Source organism: Solea solea, chromosome 19, assembly GCF_958295425.1.
Source record: "Solea solea chromosome 19, fSolSol10.1, whole genome shotgun sequence".
NCBI lineage: Eukaryota > Metazoa > Chordata > Actinopteri > Pleuronectiformes > Soleidae > Solea > Solea solea.
The window spans coordinates 1,523,674-1,549,285 of NC_081152.1; the positions used below are offsets into that span (position 1 = coordinate 1,523,674).

The window sequence follows — 25,612 nt, forward strand, 5'->3', positions numbered from 1 at the left end:
AAGTTCACAAATGTACCTTACATAGTGTCACACATACTTGCTTTGCTTCTCACAATGCTTCTGTTGTTATTATTATTACCTCATGTCATTTTACTTTCTTTTATTGGCCCTTTTATTATATGCACATTTTTATATATGTATATGTATATGTATATGTATATGTATATATATATATATATATACATATATATATATACATATATATACACACATATATACATATATGTACACATACATATATATCTGCCGTCTTAGGTGAGCTGCTATATTTCACTAAGTTTTGCCTTTCACCCAAAATTCTCACCTGATATTCACATTAGAAAAGAAACCGTTTAATACACATTTCTTACATTTGTTTTATTATTAGAATTCCCTTAGATAACACAGGAAAAAAAATGAGGTACTGTGTCTAAGTGACAAACAACTATGATTCTCATAATCATGTGAATGGATTTAGATGAAAAAACAAAACAAGTAGGACAGACTTGACTTGAGATGTGAGACCATGAAGACGGCACAGTCGTCTCTGTACGTTCAGCATGGACGGAGACTGACTCCTGCCTGTGACCGTCATGCCAGGACAGATGTTCAGCATGGACGGACACTGACTCCTGCCTGTGACCATCATGCCAGGACAGATGTTCAGCATGGACGGACACTGACTCCTGCCTGTGACCATCATGCCAGGACAGATGTTCATCATGGACGGACACTGACCATCATGCCAGGACAGATAGATGAAAACAATGTCGTAGAAATGCAGACTAACTACACAAACTACCTGAAGATTCCACTCAATTGATTTCACCTAACGGAAAGTTGTAGCAAAGGATTTATAGACTTGTAAGCAATGGAATTTTTTTTTTAAAGGGGCCAGTGTATAAGATTTAGGGAGGATTTATAGGTAGAAATTGAATATAGTAACCACAGATGACCCCTTAAAAGAATTATCGTCTTAGAATCAGCCTTTTTTTAAGTACTTTGGGCATCTGTATTTCTACAGCAGAGTCTATGTGTAAATCAGAACACTACCACACAAACAAAAACGAGCTCTGGAGTGCATGAAACAATGTAAACATCTATCAACGAGAGCCTCATCACTACTACACGCTTGATAATCAAGTCCTTTCTAGTGTTCTACAGGTAACTTAGTTCCCTTTGGTTACAACCTGTCATTAGAAGTCACTAATTCTTACACACTGGACCTTTAAATGTCTCTCATTCTCTAACCAGCAGCAATTAAATATGTCAGTCCTGTGCTCATGAAACCTGATGAACAAACGATTATAGGGATTCACACGTCGCAACAAACTCCTGTTTTGTGTTTTCCAACCACGACGAAACCAGAAAACAAACTTTTTTTTTTTAACAAGCGTTGAAGCTCTGCATCAACCTTTTCATCCTCACATGCTGTTTTTTTTTTTCCACTTCACTTTTTGACAGAAGGTTAAATAAGCTACACATTTACACTAAAGACAACTTCATCTAAGGGAAATAAAAGGTGTTGCCTTCCATGACCATTACAATCAGTGACAATCTGCAAATAAAAACCACCAGTTGCTCTCTGGGCTCCACAACTATGGTGTTCATGGCGCTGGAACGCCACCATTACTGTCACACACGCTTGTGAAATGTGAAGAGGGGAAAACGTGAGAGGAAGACAGGGACAGTGGTGTGTGTGTGTGAAAGGGCTGACAGACAGGTGAGAGTTCTCTCCTTTACGCCTCCAGCTCGAAGCCCATGCCCACTTTGTGTCCGCCCGCGTTGAAGTTCTTCCCGTCGATCAGGGCGGAGAGAGTGACCTTCACACCTGCAGAGACCAGAGACAGAGAATGTTCAGTGTTCACCATTTTAAAGCCTCTTCACACCTGTAGTCCACTGACACAGGTGTGCTCGCCATCATCTGCTTCTCAGGACTGTGTCAGTGTGCATTCGTTTAAAAGATTCAAAAGAAGAGCTTTTAATGTTCATTTTGAAAAACGGTTATTGTTGACAGGTCGTCAACATGTTAAAAACACCTCCTCTGGCAAATCACATTCAACAACTGCAATACACTACAGGAAGTGTAGGGGGCGAGGAGGAGGGAGAGAACTTACCAGGTCGAAGGCTCTGGGTGTAGCCTACTCCGATCAGACTGGCGTTGTTCACTTTGGCCTACAGGTCAGAAAAGAACAGGATAAAACACTGCACTGTTATTTTTGGGAGAATTAGCTGCTGGAAACAAACTGCTGCCACACTCACAGACAGAGACACGTCTTTGTCCAGCTTGTATTTGGCAGCGATGCCAAAGCGAGTGTTGTTACTGCCAGCGGTCCAGGCCAGAGTGACGGCTGTCTCCAGCTCGTCATTCACCTTCTGGTAGATGGAGCCGCCAAACTCGGTTCCATCGTTACTAAGAGAGAAGAATAACACATCAGAGACGACCGTACACAAAACTACACTTCATTAACAACCTCAAAATCTTAAAAAATAAACAAACAAAAAAAACACGAGACGGCATCTTCTTACATGTTGAACACAAAAAGTAAAGTGAAGTAAAGTGAATACACACTAAACACTGCTGTACTCACACGTTGGTGTGCAGCTGGAAGTCTCCAGCCCTGTATCCCAGGGCAAAGTTGTTCTGGGTCATTTTAGACTTGGCCGTGTCGAAGGCCATCTGGTAGCCAGCCACCCAGCCCTCATAGCTCAGCACGCCGTTGGCATGGATGATGGGACCCTCAAAGTCCACATCGCAACCCAGGTTCATGTAGTCCCGCTTGTAGCCCGTCTTCAGCTTCCCACTTTTTTTACTGCAGAAATGCCACAGTGAGTCATTGTTAATCTCATCAATCATCAATATGATTTTCTGTTTGACACAATATCAGAACCTTGAGTTTCTACAGATACACGTTCACCACAGTCTTTACTTCCTTGGATGTTTATGATGCATTTACCACTGAGCTGTAACCAACATTCCAAAAACATCGTATTGCAACTGCATGGAAGACAACTGAGCACTCACATCCTGATCATGTTACTAATGTTTATTAAAGCACTTTAGTCCGTGGGCAACACGCGTAACCCCATGTTGCTCCTGATGTGAGTGAGTATGAAAAATGTGTGATAGAAAACGCGCTGCACATGCAGTAGATGCACTGTATGAATGTATGCGAGTAGTGTAAAGCAGCTTTGAGTGGACAGCAAGACTACAGGAGCACAATATAAATACAGACCATTGACCATTCAGGGTTTACAGAACTTTCTTAGTTTTCTGTGATTTTGATCAGTATCAGAGCGATTTTCAGACCCCAGGAACTTTTATTCAAAAAAGCGACAAATTTTGCATCAACCTAAGATACTTCCAGAGGAAGAAATCGCCAGTTCTGTCACATAAGTGAGCTGCATCTGGCTCTACTGGAGAGCCGACATGGCTGGAGACACAGAGAGGGAGGCAGAGGCCAAGACTGAGCTGCATATGTGCAGAGCAGCTGACCATTTACCCACCAATCACTGATCTGTTCTGATCTGTCTCCTCCTTTTGTTTTTCTATTCAGTGTCACTGTTGATCTCAGCGACGATCCTTACTAACAGCATGTACAGTTAATGTTGTTGTGTTTTGAGTTAATGTTGTTGTGTTTTCCCATTTGCGGTGGTGATTTGCACTTCCGGGCCACCGTACATCAAACTTCCTATGTTGCTTTAATAAATAGAGTTTAAAAGAGAAGACAAACACCTAGCTACTACACCTTTAACCAAAAACATTCAGAGAAATTGGACAATAGTAGCTAAAGACATGCAGGAAGATCAGGTCAGGTTACTCATACGAGTGGTTTTAAATCAGAGCTTAATAGAAGCAAATCAAAAAGGCTGCAATTTAATCGTTCTATGTTGTACACCAATTTTTATAAATACAATACATAAATGTTACAAACAAGTCATATCCTTAAGTTGTCATCCTTGCTTTGTTAGAAGTAGTTAGTGTGGTAATGCTTGTCTTGTTTTAAATCTATAACACGCAGTAAATATTTAACTAAAGCTTGACATTAAAAAATTAGATCCCAACTGTCCCAGTTTGCAATTCAATGTTTTAGCCAAATCCTTCATAAAGATTCACAGTATCTCAATCAACACTCATGGTAATAAATGTCTTACCCTGTGTTTGGCACAAAAGACGTGTCCAAGCCAACCTTCAGTCCTAGGGCCAGCTGTAAATAAAATCAACACTTGCTGTCAACAGTCCACACTCCAGTTCAAACTAAAACGATGCAAAAAGCAGAAGAAAAAACCATGTGTGAGCAGTGAACGTGTACCTGGTCCTCCACAGTCACTTCAGAAGCCAGTGTGTTGTCTGTGTTCCACTTCTGGCTGAGGCTCAGTCCCAGCTCCTTCATCTTGTACTTGGTCTCTAGGTTTCCTGAGGCTTTGCCTGTGTCTGTGTTACTGGAGCCAGACGTGTTGAACTCCTGAGAGGAGGATGAGCAGGACACAGATTTAATACACCACACACAGGAAACAATGACTAATAAACTGAAGTATGAAAACTAAAGAACACTTATTTATTTAGTTATTTGTGAACTGTACTGGGCGGGAATAACATAGTGAGAGACAACCACAATGTTCCTGAACATGAATCCATGCAAAACACCAGTACCACAAGACAGAGAAACTACTGAAAGTAGTTATGATACAACTTCAAATGTGTGACACAACGGTGAGAATGTAGATTACGACAAATTGATAATTGTTGAATTTCCTACTGTGTCTATAATACTATTAACGTTGATTAATATGCTGCATTATGAACTGCATATACTATATAATTGACAAATGAATACACAGCTCAGCTTGAAAGAACAATGATGATGTGGGTTATTGCCCAAAACGACCTAAATGACCAGGTTTTGACGGTACGTACGTACGTACAGTATTCTTACACAGACACGTAACAAGAAACACGCAACACGCAACACACACACACAGAACCCCCCCCGCGCACAAAATCGACCGAAAAGATTGAAGTTTTCACTGAATTCTAAAAGACAAACTGTAAACTGAAGAGGCAAAAATCTAATTATTATAAACTAAATGAGAAATAAATAATCAATGCTGTTACGACCCCAGGATCAGGAATGCTTTCTCCGTGTGTGTGTGTGTGTGTGTGTGTGTGTGTGTGTGTGTGTGATGGTTGCAGGTGAGCATGTTTGAGTGAATGACATGTGTGAGTGAGTCTAGGTGGATCCTGGGAGCTGATTGGTCCTGCACAGAAGGAATGTGAATAAGCTGCAGGACTTCCTCAAACCGCTCACAGCCAGACTGCCAGCAGACATTCTGTGCTTGGTTTTAATAAACCTTTAAAATGGTGGTTTCTTTGGAGTTGGGGAGAGGAAGTCTCATTATTCATGTTGCGCTCAGGTTTTCCACGAGGCCTGGTCGTAACAAATGCCCTGCTGAATTAACCGGAAATACATTATGCAGAGACTGACTCTTTTAAACTAAGACCACTTTACACACTTATCTATTGCGCTAACTTTGAAATAAATAATGAAAATAAGGGACAAATGAAAACAAATGTCACGATTCTCCGTTGATGTCCGCTTGCATCAGTGTTTTATTGAAGTGAAGTGTTCGGCTGCTTTTGTGAAATCAAAATTGTCCAAGTCTTTGTGAGGACTTGCGATCCTCTTGTGAGACGTCTTCTTTGGGCTGTTTTGATTCACTTTTGGAGCGAGAATCCGCGTTTGGCAGGCGCGCCACACACAGGAATAATGGTGGTGATTTCCCCCAGCTTCAGCCCAGTCAGAGTGGATTTCCCCAAAATTCCTTATGAAGCTTTCACAATCAGTTTCAGAAATGCAACCCGCGATACCCACGTGTTTCGTTTGTGACAGCCCTACTATAAGCAACGACTTCTTCTGTTGCCGAAATGTGTTTTCTGCTTGGTGAGCAGGTTATACTCCACCTACTGGTGGGGCCAAAGTTCAGTTCATGTGCAGTCCACACGCACCCAACACGCTCTTTCAACTGGTTCCAAAATCTGGGCACGGAAGCTTTTAGAAAACTGTGCTAAACATTCTCACTGACCAGGCAGATTAATAGTCCAGATTAAAAGTTTTCCCTCAACTAAAGATGAATTACAGATAAACTGAGCCATGAAAATCACCAGAAGCTGATGTGACAGAGGGTAGAATGAAATGTTCACCATGGGTGAATGATCACATTCAGACAAAAAAATGTGAATGGAAAAATAATGCACAAATAAGGAGAGGGTGATGTAACAAAACAGGACAGACGACTGGAGGAAGTAGCTCTGACACAATCTTACCATCTACATTAGAGCATGAGCAGTCCAGTACAGAGGGAAGCAGCATGTAGACAGAGAGGAGGTTAAAGGACAAGCAGGTGGAGAGACAGACAGGCCACAAACACACACACCTGTGGTCCTGTCAAGCTTCTCCAAAATACAGATTAAGCAGAAGCGCATCAGCCAAGTGTTAGACCTAAAAACCTTCAAGCTTCAGGTTACAGAAGCAGCATTTTATTGCAGTTATTGCAGGAACTTTTTACTGTATATAGTTGAGGGAGGTAAAGGTTAGAGACAGCAGCAGGAAGGCAAAGACAGGGTAGAAGACAATGTAGCACCAAGTGGCCAGAGGCCGACAAGAAGGTTGAGAAAATCTGGTGTCCTCACCACTCCACTTTGTGATTTTGTCTTGAGGTCCAGCTTCACGACACCAAAGCCTGGTGGATTTAAGAGATAGAATCATAACCGGGGCCAGGTAAAACAAATACAAATCATATTCAAGGAGATTTAAAGCAGTCATTTGACATTTGCATGGAAAAGTACTCACTAAGAAAGCAAATAAGATGAGTCTACTGTTCATGTCCCAGTGTAAAAACACTAGCAGGGAATCGATTTAATAGTGTCCACTGTCCACCTCCTCTATGTCACCATTCAGCTTATTAGTATTGAGAATTTTCCTATTGGTTGATTATATGACAGATCAAAACAACTTCAGCTGCCTGCTGGTTGGTAACCTTATCAAGCAACATTCTTTCTAAAATATTCAATTCTTTAAGCTTCAAGGACATAAATTCAATGCCGAGAGAGGAAATGTGGAACAAGCACAGAGCTTCTAGACCAGTTTGGGTCTAGTTGCATCGTACTTTGACTCCCACTCACTTCTGACCCAGATAAGTAGCACGACTTTGAGAAATTCTATTTAAAACTATTTTAGTCAGACTAATTATTTACATACACTAAGTATTTTTTGTACCATCTTGCAAACATGATTGTTTTATAAATGTATTTTTGAGCATTTTAAGACTTTTTTCAATAGGAAAGGAAAGAGGGCAGATATGCAGCAAAGGTCTTAACAGACCTGATGAGGTGCATGTACCTGGTCCTATTGAGAAACCTGATTTTAAGAGACTCAATTCAGCAGATAATAACAACTTCCTGTACTCACCATAGCCTTTGCTGAATATGTCCTTGGCAGCTTTGCCCAGGTCAGCGTATGAAGGAGGGACAGCCATTGTTCTACAGAGGATACAATGAGCAAATAAGATTACTTCAACCAAAGCAATGAACACGATGAATGAAGAGACATTAATGTCCATTATTTTTATGTAATTACATTTTTTTTCTCCGTACGTCTCTGGTTACTTATAATATAACAACCAAATTGGAAAATGTGACCGGACTCAGATATGAAGCAGTAGAACACGGATGCATGAATGAACTGGAGTGTGTGTGTGTGTGTGTGTGTGTGTAGATTTGGAAATGCCTGTCTGGATTTGGAAATGCTGACTCAATACTGACTCAAATAATGATTTTAGTTGATTACAAACTCTACACGGTCATTCTGGCCTGATAGAACTGAATGAAACTGCCCAAGATGACATGGATTTAAACCTGTTGGGGACTGAACAGTTGCCAACAGGTTGACAGGTCTATGTCTGTCTATTTGCATTTGAATTCTTGAATTATGGCCATAAGTGTGTGTCACATAAGTCTGTTCATGTCAGTCTGATCAACACGTTTCCTTTTCTGACATTATATGGACCAACCTACTGTTGATTGATGGAGATTAATTAATTATTAAAATAATTGCACCCCTATTTAAAACCAATTAATTTTTTTTCTTCCAAAGAGAACAAAAACTTTCTTTTTATAAGTTTTTTTTCTTTTTTTTCTCATAAGTTTTTGGGTTTCATTATTTGTTGAATTCATTGAGTCACATGCCTGATTTGACTGAGCCATGAGCATCAGCAGAAAAGGACAAGCAGCTGAGAAGTTCACCAATCCTCACAAATACATGTACGTTCCCTCATCCATCCATCTTCTACCATCTTTATCTTTATCCTCCACATGAGGGACACAGCTGACATTAGCACAGAGGAACAACACTACACAATAGGCTGTGGTCAAGTCAAGATATGACAAGGCTGAGAAAGTTAAGAAGGCAAAGGGCCCTACAGCTCATCACGGAGGCAGAGAGGAGCTCTTAAGAATCATCTGCACTGTTATTACATGTTAGTCTGGTGAATACTAAACTACTGCGGGTAAGAAAAAGCAGCGTTTGTAAGAGAATATATTCTGCAGGGACAAAGGACAACAGATGGATCAGCGACAGAGGTGTGTGTGGGGAGGGGGTTGACCGTTAGCTTACTTGACCATCACTATGCTAACAGCAAACACACACCCTCACGGCTAATTAGCCACAAGTTAATAACGCTGTTGTGTATCAGTGGAATTCTCCACCATCATCCACGGATTAAACTGTGGCTGCACATCGTTACATAACACACCGTCCGTCTACATGCTAGCCTTGAGGCTAACCTTGAAAAAAACCGCTCAGTAGCATCAACGTTAGCATGAGCGCCGTGTTTCACATTCACCAGCAGTGGTTACTCTTCTTACCGGCGCTAAGGTGTTCACACAGCGGGGGGAAGTCTGCAGCAGAGCCTGGAGCGAGCCTGACCAGAGTGACAGGTGACGTTGCTCCGAGAGTTAGTTGACAACTAGCCTAAATCAGCTCTGTCTAACGGGCACAGGGCACGATGAAGGAGACACACGGCGCATGCGCGGAGCGAGTTCGAAGAGCAAACGAAGAGTTGATGCAAAAACAAGATAACAATCTCCCACCGCCTGACTAAAAGCTGCTCATTTGAGACCTCGGACGTTCTGTAATGGGAGAGGAAAGGCATCATCCATGTTGCTAATTCTTCCATTTTGACCTTTAAAGAAATGTACTTTACAATGAGGCACTTTACTTTTTAAAGCTGCGGTTTGTAACTTTTGGTGAGCCTAGCTGTCGTTGACCTTATTATTCTGCCTATGTTTTCTTTTCATGAACAGAAACATTACTTATCGGCTGTGTATCTCATCTGAAAATGGGTTCTGTCATGCAAAACTATCAGACTGAGGTGCCGTCCACAAACCACAGGAGTATTAGGGCCAGCCAAAAAAAAAAAACGGCCCAAAAAAAAAAAAATCCGGCACAAGAAAAAAAGAAGTCAGGCAAAAAAAACAAAAAAAAAAAACTGGCACTATAAAAAAAATAAAGTCAGGCAAAAAAAAAAATCAGGCACAAGAAAAAAAAATAAAGTCAGGCAAAAAAAAAAATTTATTTAGAAAATATCAAAGTACTATAGTCAATGGCCATGGCTGCCTCTACAGATGCTTAATTTAGCGGTTCTTCAGAATCAGCTATAATAATAAGGAAATTCTCTGTCTTTTGGCTCAAAAACACGGTGTGGTGATAAGTATTAGGACGCTGAAGAGACTGTGTCAGAAACTTGGTTTGTTCAGGAGGATAAACCATACAAACTTGGAGGAGGTGGCCGCATTCATACAAAATGAAATAGCTGGAACAGGGCAGATGCAGGGGTACCGATGGTTACCGCTTGCCCGGAGTTTCATCTGTGGAAGCAGGACCACAAATCAGTGGGTTGAATCGGGGTGGAGAATCTTACATTTTTTTTTTTTCTTGTGATTTTTTGTGTTGTGATTGGCCAGCCAACGAGCACTTTCCCACTGTCCTGTGATTGGCCAGGTACCTGGAAGTGACGTAATTAGCACGTCAGCTCTCAGATACACAGCTCCCCCTCTGGCACGATGGATGCGCTGCATCTCAGCAGCGCATCCATCCGCGGTTGAATGTACGCAACCAGATGTGCCCGGACTAGTGCCCGCACCAGGAGGAGCTACAGTGGTGAGGTTTCCTGATGACATCATGAGCAAACGGAAGTGCCATTCTGCTTTGCAGAACCCAGGAAAACAATAAAAGCCTATTTTCTCAGCAGTGGCTGAACTGTTTGTACTGAAACTTTAGGGTTTCATAAACGAGGTAATGACACAGATACACACACAAAAGCAGCGTTAATTGGAGCTTCCGGTCTATGTCGCCTTTAAAGTTACAGCTACAGCTACAAAGTACATTGTAAATCGTGCCCTAAGTTAACTAAAGAGTAATTAGTTAGTAATACTAAAATGCAATAAAAAAATACAGGTTTGTTAATTACTTGCATTTAACAAATGTTTTTTAACGACGACTGAGCAGGCGGCACAAAGTCACCGGTCCACCTTAAATGTTTACGACAAACATGGCGCTTCTCGTGTTCGAGTTGGAGGGGGAGCAGTCGTGGATGGGAGCTGTGTGCACTCTGCCCCTCCCTGAATGAACACTGACTCGACGTTATCAGCCTCCGCGAGGGTGTGTGTGTGTGTGTGTGCGCGTGTGTGTGTCTGTTTGTGTGATTATGCAAGTGTGTGTGTGTGTGTGTGTGTGTGTGTGTGTGCTGAGGTGATTACTTCACTGTCAAAAGTACAGTGACATTTACCAACAACACCTCAGCAGCGAGAGTCCAATGGTCGGCGGCGGTGAACGTCTCTCGGACTGAAGGAAGCAGGCGCTGCAGGCTCAGTGCTCCTCTGCACCGACTTAACCGCGAACAGTGTATTTACTAAAGTTAGTGTATCGCAGTCATGCCTGTACCGCCGGTCTTCGTGAGTCCGTTTCACAGACCTCATTGTTTGGCTGCTGCTGCTGCTGCTGCTCCAGCGGGGGGCAAAGCCAAACTCACTCACCCCGGCAAAGCGATTCTGGCAGGTAAGAAAGTTTGTGAGGAAGTGCTGTTTACACGTCTGACCTGTCCGTGCAGATGTGATCGCTGTTCCACTGCAATGCAAGGTTTCTGCACATGTTTCAATAACTTTTATTTTTATTTATTTAAAAAAAAAAGCAGTGCTATCATTTACTGACGTTGTCTTTGAAGCGGTTTGAAAATGTCACATTTGGACGACATGGAGCATATTTTCCGTTGTTGCCAAATGTAGGGTGTCTGTATACATCACCACAGGCCCTATGTGCAACATGGATGACATTTACATCACATGGACCTCTGTGGACTCAAATCTCTCAAATGCAGATGTTAAACTCACTTTTTCAGTTCATAAAAATATATAAATGTGTACAATTAATGACGTTTATTGAAAGTTTCATTCATTCACTTCATTCACAGTACTGGCAGTACTGTATGCTGTATAAAATATGCATATATATATGTATATGTGTGTATATATATATATATATGTGTGTATATGTATGTATATATGTATATATAATATGCATATATGTTCGGATATATGTATATATACCTATAAATACATATTTATATATGTATATGTATATCTATATCTATATATATATATATATATATATGTATATATACATATTACATATGTATGTATACATATATCCAAACATATATGCATATTATATGTGCAATATGTATATATATATATATATATATATATATATATATATATATATATATATTATATTATATTATATTATATTATATTATATATTAGGTCATAAGGTCAGGATTTGATTTAGTTAGATTTTAGATGGGTCTGCCATGTTTAGACTTGTCTAGTTTAGTCTTGGATCATTGGCTTTATGTCAGAACTCATTCAGTTTTGTAATTCCCATTTCAATTGTCTACATGGTGTCATCGATATAATGTACCACACTAAGGCCTCTTTGTCAAATTGTGACAAAGTAACCAGACATCCACAGTCAATTGTAAACTAAGTAAGTAAATAACTAAGCTCTGTGTTGCTCTGAAGGTCCATCAATCTGTTGTTAAGGTCACTAAATCTGACCTCTGACCTCCAATAACATGATCATACATGAAAAGAAACACCTTTGTAGTAAGGTGTGACCTGCTTGGCCTTCATTTGGTAGCGTGGTTCCAGTACATTAATTAAATGTTTAAGCCAGGGTTTCCCACCCCTGAACAAGGTCACATTTCTGATGCTGCAAACACGTCTATAGCGCTAGTTATCGCATTAACGTGAGTTGAATTTCTGCTCCAAATGAGGATGGAAGAGTTGTTTTTGTAGTTCTGTCCATGTGCTTGTGATGCATGGGGACTAGATGTCCTGTGCTTTGCTACATGCTGTAACCACATTCAACTATGAACCACTGAAAGGGCATTAATATGATACCAGATGTAGCTGGGCTGCAGGAGCTGCACTGACTCTCACGTGTCCTGGAACGTTTAGACTTTAGCACAGAGCATTTTTTTTTTCAAAGAAACTCGGTTAAAATGATCCTGTCTCATTGGTCAATGAGTGACAGACGGCTCAACTTCACATCCAGAGCTCAGTGTGCACAATAGTTGTGCAATCACAGCCGATAACACTGCAACACAGTTAGGATGTAAGGAAGAGCCGACAGCCTCACACTAACTGAATTTGTTTTTGTACATTACAACGTTTACACACATCACTGTCAGCAGTAAGCATTCTTACAGCGTGAGCTCAGGGGCCATGCGGTCATGAGGCACAGTGACAAAGCTTATTGCTCTGTCAGTGGCTGCACACGGGTTCACCTGCACCTCCGTTACAAAAGGTTTGGGACTAGTTTAGTTCAGGACTGTTTTTGAAGTGTGCTTGTGTCATCATATGTGTTCATCTCCTGCACCAAGAACAAAGCTCCAATCCTCCAATGCTAATTATTAAAAACATTATTCTGCCTACTTATCAACATGTTAGAGAGACAAAAAAAAACTACAGGCCCACAAGTTCAAATAAGTGGGTCAAACAACCTCCCAACTCAGGAAGTGGGACTGTCTTTGAGGCACGTGGCCACCAACATGATAAGATAATGTGCAGAATGTTGAGTCTGCGCTTTTCCTTCATTGGAAAGTCTCAAAATGCATCTGGACTTCTGACCATTTTGTTAATTTCTCATACTTAACCTGTGCGACTATTGTCTTAGGTTAAAACTATCCTAAAACAAATAACAAGTCATTTATCAATGTGGATCATAAACTGCTCTTTCTTCATTCACTTTCAAAATATCTGTGAAGGTGCCCCTACATGTTGGACTTGATAAACTGGTTCTGTATCTTTTTCCAGCTTGAATACGTGGATATAATGCAGGTACTGCATGAAGGCATGTTTGCAGAGGATGTCAGTGTGAACGCTTTCTGACGTGGGTTTAATTTGTGGCTACAGCAGCTACAGATGGAAGAGCCGGCCTGTAATTAAAGGGATTCTCTGGGTGTGTCATAACTGGCACTTTAAAAAACAAAAAAAAGCAGTTGCCAAGTTGTGTTTGTACACGCATGACCAGGATGACATGCATGTTCCAGTGCAGGCTGAAACAATGGCAAACGGAATGTTCTGCATGTTATTTTGTGTGTGAACTAGAAAAAGTGCATGTTCAGCTTTGTGGTATGTGTGTTTTTTAAGCCGCTGCTGCTGCTGCTGCTGCTGCATAAATGTGTGTTTTTTTTAAACATTTGCAGCCAGGGTCATTGAATGCAGCACACTGCAGCCAGGGTCATTGAATGCAGCACACTGCAGCCAGGGTCATTGAATGCAGCACACGGCTGAACAGTCTTTGACAACTTTCTGGATGGTTTCTCCCTGTGCTGTAACCTCTGTGGTCGTCTCCCACGCTGGGATCCAGTCACTGGCTGACTGCTGCTGTGTTGTTATGGGGTGATGTGGTGAAGGCTGTGTGGCGTGAAGGCTGCACACACCCCCTTTGACTGAAATCAGTAGGAAGAGTGGGAGTAACTGTGGGCGAATCACACTGAGGTCAGCTGAGCCAATCAGCAGACAGCTGCGTGTTTGCTGTTTGAGGCAGATGTGTGAGAGGGCAGGGTTTTTAAGGTGGAGCTGAGCTGCTCCTCACAGTGTGCTCCAGATGATTTCAATGCACAGTGTGTGTGTGTGTATTTATTTCTGACCTCTTTGGGACCTTTTCTGTCATAATCACTGACCTTGTCCTTTTCAGGACCAGTAGTCCTCATGGAGACCAAAACCTGGTCCCAATGAACCCAGAACCTCATTTCTGAGGAGCAACTTGTGTTTATTACTAAGATTTGAATTGTGGGTTAAGATTAGGCAGTAACTGCTTATGATGAAGGTTCTGGCTAAGTTCATGATAAGTTCTGGATAAGGCTTTGATTAGGCTGTCAGTGCAGGATCCTAAAAAGAACAGCTCAGCAAACCTGTGCTTATATCACATATTTTAAATACGGATCTTTCAACAAATATGAAACCTGAACATGCAAGATTTTATAATCAATCAAAACTAAATCAAAATCCTAGTATTTTTTATTTATTTTTATTTCATTCATTTATTTATTTTTATTAAAAAGTATTTTGTTGATTAGTAATCCATGAAAGCTTTTTTCATGATTAAAACAATATGTCTGATTGTTTCAGCTTGTCGATCAATCGATTATGAAAATAATTGTTAGTAGCAGCCTTAGTTGTTTTCATTCACAAACCAAAGCGTTTAAGTGTATTTACAATTAAATAAAATAATTAATAAAGTTTTTTTGTTTATTTAAATCCACGCAATTATTGATAATCTAAATTGTTGGAAATGAATTAGTATTTTAATAGATTATTGATTCATTATCAGATGTGACAGTTTAACACATGACGGGTATAAAAGTGTATAATTTAACTTAATCTGACTGCATTTAAAACAGAATATTAGCTGTGGGTGAGGAGTGGATATTAATCAAAGACATAAGTAAGCTTTCATTTTTCAACAATCACTAACCTGTTGTTATTTACACATTTGTTGTTTTCGGTGTGTTGATGCAGATTTGACATGAATGCCTCTGGTGTGCTGTTAATCCTAATGTTCTTGGCTCTTTGTGAAATTAAATCTGTTCTAAAATCAAATAAAATCTTTCTGTTTTTTCGTTGTTTCAGGTGGGATTGCAGGGGGCATAGAGATCTGCATCACCTTCCCCACAGAGTACGTGAAAACACAGCTGCAGCTCGACGAGAAGGCAAATCCTCCCAAGTACAGAGGCATCAGTGAGTTCATACTTCACAGACGCCATCATTGCCTGTGTTTTCTGTCTTTAGATGGGTTTGTGTTGACCATGGTTATGAACTGTTGTGACATTCATGACCTCTGACCCTGGGATTGCACAAGTTGTGATGCGTTTGTTGACCTTTTCAGGTCATTAAACCAAACGTTATCAAGTGAATGGACCACTAAATAAAGTGGGGACCTTGTTTTAAAGATGACAAATGATCACGGCCCAATTCACATGATATTGTCAGAAATAGGCTGCAACTGTTTATTATAATCGATTCATCTATCCATTATTTTCTTGATAAATCAGTATTTCTCAAACCTGGGGCCTGTTGCACGAAACTAGGATAAGGGATTAAGCCGGGCTATGTTACTTATGCTGGCAGAATTTAGCCTCAAGTCGGTTGCACATAAGCAGTGGCGCCTAAATTACCATGGGCGATTTATTCTTTGTGGTTTACCTGGTCACAACAAGATCTGTTAATCCTGCTGCTCAATCCGTCCAGTCAACTGTTAATCTGATCAGTCAACTGTTAATCTGATCAGTCAATTATTAATCTGATGAATCAGTTTTTAATCTGATCAGAAACATGTTTTACATGTTATTCATGATCTTTTTGGAGTTTTATTAACCTGCATGAAAATGTTACAGTGATGACATGTGATTCAATCAATGGTGGTGGTGGGGGGGGGGTGTCAGAGGGGAGGCGGGTGAGGGGTACAGGCAGTCCTTTTTTTATCCTTTTGTGGAGGTGAGTGGAGAAGGTGAACGGTTGGGAGGTGTGAAGTGCTGCTTTTCAAACCTGCTGAATAAGTTGTTGAGGTCCTCAGCCGGTCGAGGATCTGTTGTCTCAGGGTGGGGGAAGGACTCCTGTCGTGCTGCAGGGTTGTTGTCTGAGAAGCTTTTGTTTAGCTTCTCCCTGTAGCTACTCTTTTCCACTGTGGTCCCAGATCACCTCACCTCGACTCGCCTTGACTCGCCACGGCACGGTTTAGGTTGGTTTTCCACTACAAAAATAGTATCTACTCAACGTGGGCGATGCCTTTGTTTTACACGCGACACACACACACACACACACACAAAAGAGTGACTAGTGACTTGTAAAGCAGTTGTTTTCAGTGTAACTGAATCATTAGAATCAGTTAGTTACTGATTAACACTAAAAAAGTACCTGGTACGAGGTCCTATGCTAGTGGAAAGTTAACCGTGCTGTGCTGAGGCGAGACGAGCCAGTGGAAACACACGCCAAGAAAACTGCAGCGCTTCCAACCAAAAACTCAGAAATAAAGTCAGGGTCGGTGAGAACTGAGAGGCAGAGTTCCTCTCTGGTGAAAGTGACGGGAGGTTAGCAGCAGAAAACAGAGTCAATGCACAAACTCAAAGTATTAGAGCGACACACACATTTTAAACTTCTAACTTATTTATGCTGTGCATGCACGATATGCAGAATGTGTCTTTGCAGAAGCTCAGGAGTCGTTGATGAGTCGAGGACATGATTGTTTTGCCTTTGTAACTTGGTCTCTTACCTCTTTAACATCTCTCCTCTCCTTTTATCACCAGGTGACTGTGTGAAGCAGACGGTGAACGGTCATGGGGTGAGGGGCCTGTACCGAGGTCTGAGCTCGCTGGTGTATGGCTCCATACCTAAAGCAGCTGTGAGGTACTGTGTTAATAACTTACTTCCTGTACCACCATGACTATGTCAGTGTAATAGAGAACAAGATGGTGAAGGTAAATAACTGGAGGAAGTTTAAATGACATTTAAATTACAATTACGGCATTACAACCCTCAACGATGCTGTATGCTGAAACAAAATGATCAGCAATGCTACAATGCTACATTAACAGCCTACATGTTGATTCAGGTTCAGGTCTGAGTTAAATTAATTGATGGAGTCATTTATCAACCTTTAATAAGTGACACCACACATTGCAGATCCTTTGTACAGTTTTTGTAATGTTTTTTATTATTATTTATTTGTTCATTTCTGCAGATTTGGAATGTTTGAGTTCCTCAGTAATAAGATGCGCGATGAGAACGGTGTACTGGACAGCAAGCGAGGATTCCTCTGTGGTCTCGGAGCTGGAGTTGCAGAAGCTGTGTTTGTCGTCTGTCCCATGGAAACAGTTAAGGTACAAATCCAGTCCCTTCTCAGTATAATCTGCAACACTGTTCACTGGGGATGTAACGGTGCGTTGAAATGTGGACATCACCAGTAACAAAGAAGAGTGCAAAATCTGTGCATTTAAGCAGTCTTTAAGAATTAAGATAAATGTCGTCTGTTATGAATTCCCTGTCATATTTAACAAATAATGACAAGCTGTGAGACTAACTGAATGATGACAGTATTTTTTTACGTGCTGCTCTATAATTGATCTTTATGTTATTATGATACTTTCATTCATTCTTTTTATTTGTCGTAGGTGCAGAAATATTGAAAATGATTTAGTAATAATTCTGACAAACAAAAAACACTGTCATGTTTACTGTTGAGTCTGTTTAGTCATTTAAACTCACTGCAGTCCCTCTGTTCACAGAACACTGTCATAGCTCAGATTATGACAGATTATCTTTGAGAATGAATTGATCATAGTGACTGTGTCTCTCTAGGTGAAATTCATCCATGACCAGACATCAGCAAACCCAAAGTACAAGGGATTTTTCCATGGGGTGAGAGAGATTATCAGAACCCAAGGTGAGGAAGAAGTCTTTCTCTTCTGTCTGAGCAGAAATTTTTACACAGTTTTTACACAATTGGAGACAGTGGCTGTAAAGTAAAATAAAGTAATAGTCAAGGTTGAGATGGTTTGATCAAGTGCAGGGAAGAGATGGTGATTATATTTGGAGATGCAGGAAATGACCACAGAGAAGGTTATTGTGAAGGAGGACATGAGGACAGTTGGTGTAACAGAAGAGCACACAATGATCCGCTGTGGCCAGAGAAGCCACAAGAAGAAGAAGTGGATGGTTGAGACCAGGGGCTACATTGTGTCATAGCAGTGTCACTGTGGGAAACACTGTTGTCAGAACCTCAGTGTTCTCTCTAAAGCAGTTAATCAAACCAAAGTTCAGTGGCCCACGTGAGCAGAAGTAACCAAGGTGTTGAATCTTCCAGTTTCTCCTGGAATTCAGGAGGCGCCCAAATTGCCACCAAGCATTTTGTCTCTGCTGGAGATCACTGCATGTTCTTCATTTCCACCGTTTCACTAGTATGTTGTCCTTCCTTCTTCCTCTAGTCTGTAGCTTCCGTTGGCGTGTCCATGTAATTAAACTGCCACCTGCTGTTCTTAACGTCTTTCTACCACATAATGATTCTCCGTGAAGAACAGAAATGACGTCATAAAAGAAGTTAAAGTCATCACATCCTTTCACTGCACCTGGGAAGTTCCTTCATTCAAGTAGAACTGTAATTACAAAGACTTGAATGAAAAGAATAATGTGTCTGCAGGTCTGAAGGGGACTTATCAAGGCCTTACAGCCACTGTACTGAAGCAAGGCTCCAACCAGGCCATCCGCTTCTACGTCATGACTTCCCTGAGGAACTGGTACAAAGGTGAGTCAGTGAACACAACTGTTCCTCGTCCGTGAAATCAACTCTAACTAAAACTCAAACAATGCAATCTATGAAGAGTGCTCTTTTATTTTTCTGTCCTAAGGTGATGACCCCAACAAAGCCATTAACCCTTTGATAACTGGATTGTTTGGAGCTTTTGCCGGTGCTGCCAGTGTGTTTGGAAACACTCCTCTGGACGTCATTAAAACCAGGATGCAGGTTGGTTAAAGGACATGTTCCCCTGCTGCAGTCTCATGAGTGACGATGTAACACGATGAAAATGTCACACCACGTCACACATACAGTATATAATATGGTAACTGTTAGAACCAGACCAAACCTGATCACAGCATGAATGTGGAGACTCAAGTAAAAATGTCTGCTGGCAGTCTGTGATGTGGTTCACGGAAGTCCACTGCAGGTGGGAGGATCAGGCCTCTTATCTGGAACCTCCTGTGCAGGACACTCCCACACATGTCACTCAAACATGCAGACACTTACCCACAAGGAAAAGAAACCATGACCCCCGGGGTGGTAACATTAACCTTCACCCTCACTCATTCACTGCGGTTTACCGCGTCGTCATCGGTAACCGTATCTCTACTCATGAGTCAAGGTACTAACGTGTGTGTATGTTCTTGTATGAGTATCTTTGTGAGGACCAGAAAACGGATCAATCGAAGGAATTGAGGACATTTTGGATGGTCCTCACAATCTGTCCCCCCAAAAAGGGCTTTTTGAGGGTTAGGACCTGGTTTTAAGGTTTAGGTTCGGGTTAGGGTTGGGGTTAGGGTTAGGCACTTAGTTGTGATGGTTAAGGTTAGCGTAAGGGGCTAGGGAATGCATTATGTCAATGAATGTCCTCTCTGAATGCTACACAAACGTGTGTGTGTTTGTGTGTGTGTGTTATTCAACAGGGTCTTGAAGCTCACAAGTACAAAAGCACACTGGACTGTGCCGTCAAGATCATGAAGTACGAGGGACCAATGGCGTAAGTTCATATGAATGAGATATGTGTTTGTGTGTGTAGTTTACAGTTATGTCTGAGATCAGAGAGCTCACTGATACTACTGTCATAGTGACTCAGTCAATGAACGGTGTCGTGACACACAGACAGTTTTCATAAAACCTCTGTTTTACTGATGGTTCTGTCGCTCAGCTTCTTAAAATGAAACCTTCCGCCCAACGATCCCTCGTCTCTCTCCATCTTCAGCTACCAGTGGGATAAACAATGAATGAATGAAGTATCTCCATCTGTAAAACTTAAATATTTGTCCACTAGAGGGCAGACTAGGTATACCTGTCCCTGACTGACAGTGTTGTTTCTAGATTTAGTCTTAGTTTTAGCCTTTGGACTAAAATGCTTATGAGTTTTAGTCATTTCTATATGTGTTAGTTGTTAGTCCAGTTTTAGTTTAAAGTCTTTTTATAGTCTCAAATTAATTTAGGTATTTAGGTATAAGTATTGGAGATTGTTGTTGGGCAGAAACCTTTTATCTCCATATTTCAACTTTTCAACAGTTTTTTTATTGAATTTTTTGAATTGATGCCGACTTCATCATCATCATCATCATCATCATCCTCAGTGTCACACATAAGTTGTGCGCCGCGACCGACTCTAGGTCGTCTTGGAAAGGCTCGGAGCTCGTCTGACAAACCGCCCACTAACATTTACGTCCGTTTTCGTCTCGTCAACGAAAACTCACACATGTCTCGTCATGTTTTAGTCATCAAAGATCCATGTTTATCTTGTCATCGTCTCGTTATCGTCATGAAAAAAGGGGCGTCAACGAAATCACCGCTGCTAGATCTTCCCTCCGTCCGTCGTCTGTTCAAGCAGAACTATAAATATAATTAAATTGACAATCTCACACTAAGTAGCATATCACAAATATGCTACTTAGTGTGAGATATGTCTCAGTGACTTTTGAAGCGGTTTCCCATTCATTATCTGTCTCGGTTTATTCAATTTCAGGTTCTACAAAGGTACCGTTCCTCGGCTCGGTAGGGTGTGTTTGGACGTGGCCATCGTCTTCATTATCTACGAGGAAGTGGTGAAGTTCCTGAACGTAGTTTGGAAGACGGACTGACGTGTGTATCCTGGTGTCAGGGCAGTTCCATCCACATCACAAATCCAGGTCAAGTCCCAAAAAATCATCTCCTGCAGCACTGCTCCTACGTTCTCACGTCTACCTCCACATGAATTTCAGAAAGAACGAAAGGGATCGATATTGTCTTGATTTTATTTATAACAGTTCCAGACAGCAGAGACTGCTCACACTTTGCTGTGTTTTTGTCTTAAATTCCAGAAAGGGGGGACGTTCAGTTCTTAAGAGCTCAGGGAAAGGGATGGGGCCTTTATTTACATCTGCTTGACGAGAAAAAATGAAGTGTGTCTCCCCTACAGCTCTTGGAATTCTACTGTATTAGATTTGATTAAAAAAACGATTGGGTTGGGTGCTTGTGATAGAGAAATGATAAAAATGACAGATTTGACCAGATTTTGAATGTTTTAGCGCCCACAAATATGTAGATGATGTTTTCCTGTTTTAGAAGACCATTTAAAACCATCCTGTATGTTCAGCTAGAAGCTGATGGAATAACAACTCTTTTACAAGTGCAGCAACAGTTTTAAAAAAAAAAGTACATTAACAACAACTAAATGCCTTAAATCATGAATGTCCCATTTAAAACATTGTAGCATCCACAAATAACCAGGTTTTTGTTCACTTATATGTTAAGCTTATTTAGAAATGCACATTTCTAAACATTAGTTGAGGTCTTGTGAAGAACTTTGAAGTTGCAGAAGTGTTTTAATCGACCAATGGTATAAATAGTGCCTATGTATTATATGATTCATTTTGAGATCTTTTGAGACCAAGAATGATGAAATGTACTTAGTCAATAGATATTTTTTGATTTTAATCAACACACTCAGTTGCACAAACTGCACTGATGCCAAATGTTGGAACTGTTCTTATTTTCTGAATTCACTGTAACTTTTACTGTGGATATTTGCTTCTAATTTTAAATTGCCTTTAATGCATAGAAATGAATGTTTGATAGTGCCTTCCATGTGGAGTAAGATAACGTTTATTGAAGATTTTATGCATTGCCTTTACTTAACTGAGAGGCCAATGTGTCAACTGCTGCTCAGAAACGTAACGCCGTGTTAAAGACTGGAGTTTGTGGCTTTTGTGAACCTGGCATGTTTACATGCAGCTTTTCTCTTACATCGACATGTAGGATGTACAATGTTTACCTTGAGTTGCCTTTTTACAACTTCACGTCAAACTGGCCTTGTAGACATGTGGAGATGAAAAATGTCACATCAATAAACCCAGTATTGTGCCTTCAGTCTTACTGAATCATATGTACGATAAGAAATAAACATCAAATCAGACTGTTGTCGTGTTCATTTCATCACATGTAGAAAGTAAGTTATGAACATGAAGTCGTACAAATGCTATTTCCTGGAAGGTTGGGACACTTTCTCAAAATACAATAAAACTCCAATTTGTTGAATTACTTGAACCTTTATTCAACAGATACAAGCGGACAGAGAATATTTTTTGTTTTTACACTGACAAACTATTTGTATTTTGCAAATGTATAGATCAAAATAGAATGTGACAGTTTCTCTCGCTCACGCTCACAATCGGACCTTTGGGTGTTTATTTTACAGTGAGTTGTTTGGACGGTGCATCAGGGCTGTTTTCTCTGTATTTGTAATGTAACTGTAACTGTAAGAAGGTGCCACACACACACATGATTCACATCAGCTAATTAGAGTGAACAGAAAAAGTTTTAAAGAGTAATTCCACAAAAATACTACTTTGTCGAAGTACTCAACATTTTAAATGCATATTCCACCATAATATTACTTGAAATTGCAATTCAGCGCAGCTTCAGCTTGCCTTTTCTCGTTAACCTTGTTCTCTTTCTCCCTAGTTTGTGTCCCCTTCCGATTCTCTCTCTTTCTCTGTGTCCTCATCTTGCAAGCTGCAGGATCCAGATCCAGTTTTGAGATCCAGTATCATATCATCACTATTATTATTATGCTATATTTAAAGTTGATGTCAGTATAATTGTTTATCAACAGTTTCTGACATTGGAGTTCTATAAACATGTCAGATTCAGAACTGTCCAGTTTGAACTTTTAACTGTTACCTATCTGCTCCTGGTCTCTCTCTTCTGTCTCTACACCTCACATCCCTCTTTCACTTTCTCTCCCCCCTTTCTGTCCCCTATCTCTCCAATGTCCCCCATTTCTCCTTCCACCCCTTTTCTCTCCACTGATGCCTTAGTGTTTGCTCATTGTGTGAATGGTTGACCCCGCAGTAGAAGATGGATGGATGGATACATTGTTGTGTTTATCATCTCGCTATAATATGGTTAACTGTTTTGCCTTACTATGTACAGTGCCTTGAGATAATGTATGTTGGGATTCGGGGCTATTAAATTAAATTAAATTAAATTAAATTAAATTAAATTAAATTAAATTAAATTAAATTAAATTAAATTAAATTAAATTAAATTAAATTAAATTAAATTGAAAGGATAAAAATGGTCCTCCTCTTACCTCATGTATTCTTTGTTAATGATTATTTACATTACATCGACACTGACATTAAATACCATAGACCAGATAACGGTTTACTAGCTTGAGAGGTAGAAGGCAGAGGTAATTTGGCTGTCGCTTTTTTGCCGTGTGACCTTGCAATACGCCGTTGGCCCTCTGTGCTTGCCGTAGTTGTCAGTGCAGGGCAGCGTCTCCTCCAGGACTGGACAAATGAGAGGATGAGGATGAGGAGGATGAGTGTTTTTGTAGCGCGGCGTTAAACAGACCCATGAAACACAGAAACATGTCTCTCAGCGGAGGAGGAAGCCGAGGCTTTTACTTCAGCACCGTGTTGTCCTTGGCTCGGTCACTGGCGGCTCACCGACAGGCGCCGCTAGACAAGGTAACCGTGTAAATACACGGCGACTCAAGCTAACCACAACAACCACGACCTGATACCCGTCACACAATGTGTCTTCCACTCGGAATGTCTCTGTCTCTGTCTCTGTCTCTGTCTCTGTCAAGCTGTGTGTGTGTCTTTCTTGCGCTGCGTTGGTGTTTTGTAGAATTCTATTGGACTATTTGAGCTAGCTCAGATTAGCTGTTTTTAGCCTGTACCTAATCTTCCTTTAGGCTAAAGACTTAGTTTAGCACAGGAAGCAGCTGCTCTCTCGCTTTCATTGAAATAAAGTTTATATGTTTATTGACTCTTTGCAGCTTATTACTCGTGTATTACTGCCGTTCATAATGTAACAGGAAACTTAGTTGTGTCACTACATCATTCCAAAAATACATGCTCGTCTGCGTCTTTCTGTTTTGCCACTACGCTGCAATGGAGCTGCACCCTTTATTATATCAGATGTTTTAGTCATCAATCTTTCCTTCTTTTTTCAGTAGAATGACGGAATAAATCCCCTTAAGTCCAGCATGGTATTGTTTTTGTTCAGCCAGCTGTTCAAACCTGAACTATGCTCAGATAATTATTACAGAAGCCTTTAAAAACCCCTGAACACAGAGAAACAGTTTGTCTTTTTTTGGCTTGGAATAATAATAATAATGATAAAAACACATCATTTCACTTATTCACAGTAGAACAGTTGAATTAATGCCTAATTTTGCAGCTTCATATTGAAAGCTGTTCAAGATCAGATACAATAATTAAAATGAAGTAACCATGGGCTTTTAAAATTTGATATATTATAATAATATATGTGTAATTGAATAATAATAATTACTATTTTTTGATTATTTTTATAACAGTAAACAAGCAGAAACAGAAACACCAACTGAAGGATGTTTTGTAAATTTGTTTTAAAAAAATATAAATTTGTGTCAAGCTTTGTAAAATTGTTTCACATTTTGTAATAATGGCCACTGTAATATGGAGACAAAGTAATTTTTAATACAAGGACTAAATTGGGACTAAATTTCTTTCTCCAGTGTCTTTTTGTAGGGGAGAAAGACACGTGAACAATGTGCTGATTCCAAAACCCAGGGTTTTTGTTATTAAAGTGGAAACATCTTTGCAATAAGTCTAATTATGTAATACTTCTAATAGTTCATAGATTACACAGCCATTTATAACCTATGTTAATTTATTAAAGAAGTCTCATTAATATTAAAATCTCCTTTTTCTAGAACTAGCCAATAAATGACTTATAAAACACAAGTGTCAGGTGAAGTAATAAGAATAAGGCAGACCACAGCACTGCAGCATACTGTTATTCAGTGTTTTTCAGACAGACATTTCCACGTGTCACAGCAGGAACAGCACAGGTGTAAATAATCCAATGAACGATGGCTGAGGTCCAATTAGCCCTCTCAGTTTCAAGTTGCATGCTGGCTCACTGAACAGAGCCATCATTTGTGTTATCGTCAACGCCTGTGCTTTTCCTCCTGAAACATGAAATAGGAATATATAATATGTCCATGTTTAAAAAAGATTATGAATATTTGTTTTCAAATGCTGCAGTCTATACAATTCATATGCCAATATAAGAAACTGTTTGTAAGTGATACATTATTAATTATTAATGGTTCTTTTTGTCACACACAAACAAAATTGTTTGTGTGTGTGTGTGCCCCTTTAATACTTAATATTATTACACAATAACTAATACTGTGCTCTGCATGATTATGTTGATCTATGTTA

At 40.3% G+C, this 25,612-nt stretch overlaps 3 protein-coding genes across 6 annotated transcripts in view; 2 read left to right on the top strand and 1 right to left on the bottom strand.

The window, feature by feature from the left end:
• Positions 1-342: 342 nt before the first annotated feature.
• zgc:56235 (Voltage-dependent anion-selective channel protein 2-like) lies at positions 343-9,062 on the bottom strand. Its single transcript, XM_058617348.1, has 9 exons — positions 8,903-9,062; positions 7,449-7,519; positions 6,671-6,720; positions 4,293-4,445; positions 4,135-4,187; positions 2,571-2,792; positions 2,242-2,392; positions 2,097-2,154; positions 343-1,810 (listed from the first exon to the last, which is right to left on the bottom strand). The coding sequence occupies exons 2-9, from the start codon at positions 7,513-7,515 to the stop codon at positions 1,719-1,721; spliced, it is 846 nt and encodes a 281-aa protein (XP_058473331.1). The 5' UTR covers positions 7,516-7,519; positions 8,903-9,062; the 3' UTR covers positions 343-1,718.
• Positions 9,063-10,733: 1,671 nt separating this feature from the next.
• slc25a1b (slc25a1 solute carrier family 25 member 1b) lies at positions 10,734-22,302 on the top strand. Of its 2 annotated transcripts, XM_058617985.1 has the most exons (9): positions 10,734-11,093; positions 15,233-15,340; positions 16,906-17,005; positions 17,340-17,478; positions 17,957-18,041; positions 18,795-18,899; positions 19,003-19,118; positions 19,817-19,890; positions 20,875-22,302. In XM_058617985.1, exons 1-9 carry the CDS (start codon positions 10,970-10,972, stop codon positions 20,987-20,989), a joined length of 966 nt encoding a protein of 321 aa, XP_058473968.1. In that variant the 5' UTR covers positions 10,734-10,969; the 3' UTR covers positions 20,990-22,302. The 2 variants fall into 2 exon arrangements, with proteins under 2 accessions (XP_058473968.1, XP_058473970.1); XM_058617987.1 differs by lacking the exons at positions 10,734-11,093; positions 15,233-15,340 and adding an exon at positions 16,235-16,340.
• Positions 22,303-23,637: 1,335 nt separating this feature from the next.
• The window catches only part of pi4kaa (phosphatidylinositol 4-kinase, catalytic, alpha a), a 29,154-nt gene continuing 27,179 nt past the window's right edge, over positions 23,638-25,612 (top strand). For 2 of the 3 annotated variants that reach the window (XM_058617230.1, XM_058617231.1), the window contains exon 1: positions 23,638-23,863. In XM_058617230.1, the coding sequence (XP_058473213.1) occupies positions 23,750-23,863 (114 nt within the window). In that variant the 5' untranslated portion in view covers positions 23,638-23,749. The remainder of the gene's footprint in view (positions 23,864-25,612) is intronic. The other variant, XM_058617232.1, reaches the window with a different exon arrangement.

Excerpts from the sequence above, each read along its gene's own strand:
- slc25a1b (XM_058617985.1), top strand. The coding sequence starts at position 10,970 with ATGCCTGTACCGCCGGTCTTCGTGAGTCCGTTTCACAGACCTCATTGT. Across the intron at positions 15,341-16,905 it reads TCCCAAGTACAGAGGCATCA|GTGACTGTGTGAAGCAGACG; the intron begins GTGAGTTCATAC and ends TTTTATCACCAG. Across the intron at positions 18,900-19,002 it reads CCTGAGGAACTGGTACAAAG|GTGATGACCCCAACAAAGCC; the intron begins GTGAGTCAGTGA and ends TTCTGTCCTAAG.
- zgc:56235 (XM_058617348.1), bottom strand. The coding sequence starts at position 7,515 with ATGGCTGTCCCTCCTTCATACGCTGACCTGGGCAAAGCTGCCAAGGAC. Across the intron at positions 4,188-4,292 it reads AAGTGACTGTGGAGGACCAG|CTGGCCCTAGGACTGAAGGT; the intron begins GTACACGTTCAC and ends TTTTATTTACAG. Across the intron at positions 1,811-2,096 it reads CACCCAGAGCCTTCGACCTG|GTGTGAAGGTCACTCTCTCC; the intron begins GTAAGTTCTCTC and ends TGGTCTCTGCAG.